General features: G+C 35.4%; 1 protein-coding gene and 1 long non-coding RNA gene across 2 annotated transcripts; both read right to left on the bottom strand.

The window, feature by feature from the left end:
* Positions 1-585: 585 nt before the first annotated feature.
* Positions 586-918, bottom strand: LOC111384290. Its single transcript, XR_002700871.1, has 2 exons — positions 857-918; positions 586-749 (listed from the first exon to the last, which is right to left on the bottom strand). It is a non-coding gene; the product is annotated as an uncharacterized LOC111384290 (long non-coding RNA).
* Positions 919-992: 74 nt separating this feature from the next.
* LOC111384288 lies at positions 993-1,703 on the bottom strand. The gene has a single exon (XM_023008552.1). The coding sequence runs from the start codon at positions 1,701-1,703 to the stop codon at positions 993-995; it is 711 nt and encodes a 236-aa protein (XP_022864320.1).
* Positions 1,704-2,089: the final 386 nt, after the last annotated feature.

Below are 2,089 nucleotides of genomic sequence, written 5' to 3'. Positions count from 1 at the left end.
ATAATTTTCACCTTTCTGTCTAATAGCCGTTCAACTTCATTGACAAAGATCTCTAAAGCATTTACAGCTTGAGACTTTTCATGCAACAAATAAACATAGCCATAATGTGAAAAATCATCAATAAAGGTGATAAAATACTTTTCTCCATCAAATGATGAAACATCAAAAGGCCCACATATATCGGTGTGTATTATCTCAAGAAGCTGTGTGCTTCTTGTGGCTCCTTTCTTTGTGTGTTTGGATTGTTTACCCTTAATACAATCCACACAAATTCCAAGATCACTAAAATCCAAGTCATGAAGAATTTCATTCTTTACTAATCTTTCCATCCTTTCCTTGGATATGTGACCCAAAAGTTTATGCCACAAGTTAGCAGACCGTTCATTCAGTAAACCACGTTTAATACCAACATTATGATGCAAGGTTAAAAGAGTCTCAGCAAAAAGATTATCAAGCTTTAATTTGTATAAGCCATCACAAAGAATAGCGAAACCAGTAAGATGATTTTGCTTAAACAAATTCAAACATCCATTTCCACCATTACAAAAATATCCAGCGGAATCAAGTTTTGATAAAGAAACTAAATTGCGAGAAATGGAAGGTACATAAAGTGTTTGAAATAAATCTAAATGATGTTCAGTATCTAAAATCAAACGATAAGTTCCAATGGCTTCAACTGGAGCTTTGACTCGATTTCCCATGAGGACAAACTTTTCATTTGGATTTATGGTCTGGGTTGAAAGGAATCCCTGCATCGTATTAGTAACATGAGTGGTACATCCAGAATCAATCCACCAAGTATTATAAGGAACTTCTGCCAAATTAGATTAGAAACATACGTAAGAAATAATCTTACCTTTACTTTCGAACCATGCCTTACGTTTCAGGCAGTCCTTTTTATGGTGCCCAGGTTTGCGACTGAAATGACACACATCTTTCTTGTGTTCCTTATTGTGGATTTGGGCAGAAAACTCATTTATCTTTAGTGGTCCTTACTTAATGCCCTTTCCAGACCTTTTCTTATATTTCTTTCCAGCTCCTTGACGACTTACAAGATGAATAGAATGAGTTCCTTGATTCTTAAGCATTGTCTCCTCTTGCACGAGCATACTGTGCAATTCATTCACATTCCATTTGTCATTTAAGGTATTATAATTCATATGGAATGGACCATACTCAGGAGGCAAAGAGTTAATGATAAACTGTACTAGGAACTTCTCATCCACAGTCATCCCAAGAGTCTTAAGTCTTGCTGCAATGTTACTCATTTCAGTAACGTGCTCATGCATGGTACGAGAACCATCAAATTTCATGGTGGTTAATGTACCCATCAGTGTGCCAGCAAGCGATTTGTCAGTTGTTTGGGAACGTTCTTCCACAAACTTCATATATTCCTTGGCGCTCTCAGTTTTAGGGATAGTAGACTTGATATTCTTTGCCAAGGTCATTCGCATAAACATTAGGCTTAATCTGTTAGACCTTTCCCAAGCCTTATGGAAAGATTTTTCATCAGCACTGCTCTCATCAGTGAGATCAGCAGGTTTCTCAACTTGAAGTGCCAAGTCCAAATCCAAAACACCTAAGTTGAACTGGACTTGTTCACACCAGTCAGAGAAATTGAGCCCATTGAACAGTGGTACAGATGAAGCATGCGATGCAGAGAAACAAGAACAGATACTGCAAAATATAAAATGCTCTAACATTAATGCTTTGAGTTTTGACTTAAACACTTAGTTCAGATTCGGACAACAATAAATGTATATCGTAGTTCTCCTTTGGGGTGATACTACGTTATACCATCATAATAAACATAGTGATGCTAATTAAATTTCACTTAATTGGTAATCAATCATACTCCAATCAAACATGTCTGTCATCTTTGGATATACAAAACACATCCAATTAAGTATATCAATTAACCACGATCATGTTCAAGATTAATAAAATTGACCGATCAACCTTTGGGCGATCCATAATAATTTTATAACCTATGAACGTCAATACACTCTTAACATCAATAATTTTAATGTCATTTCCTATTATAAGCATCACATTATCAAGAGTGTTTAACAAATAAATTATGTAATTT

The sequence above is a fragment of the Olea europaea genome, unplaced genomic scaffold, assembly GCF_002742605.1.
Source record: "Olea europaea var. sylvestris unplaced genomic scaffold, O_europaea_v1 scaffold2889, whole genome shotgun sequence".
NCBI classification, from domain to species: Eukaryota; Viridiplantae; Streptophyta; class Magnoliopsida; order Lamiales; family Oleaceae; genus Olea; species Olea europaea.
This window is presented reverse-complemented; position numbering and strand designations above follow the sequence as displayed.

Bases quoted from the DNA above. Each gene is read 5' to 3' on its own strand.
- LOC111384288 (XM_023008552.1), bottom strand. From the start codon at position 1,703: ATGTTAGAGCATTTTATATTTTGCAGTATCTGTTCTTGTTTCTCTGCA.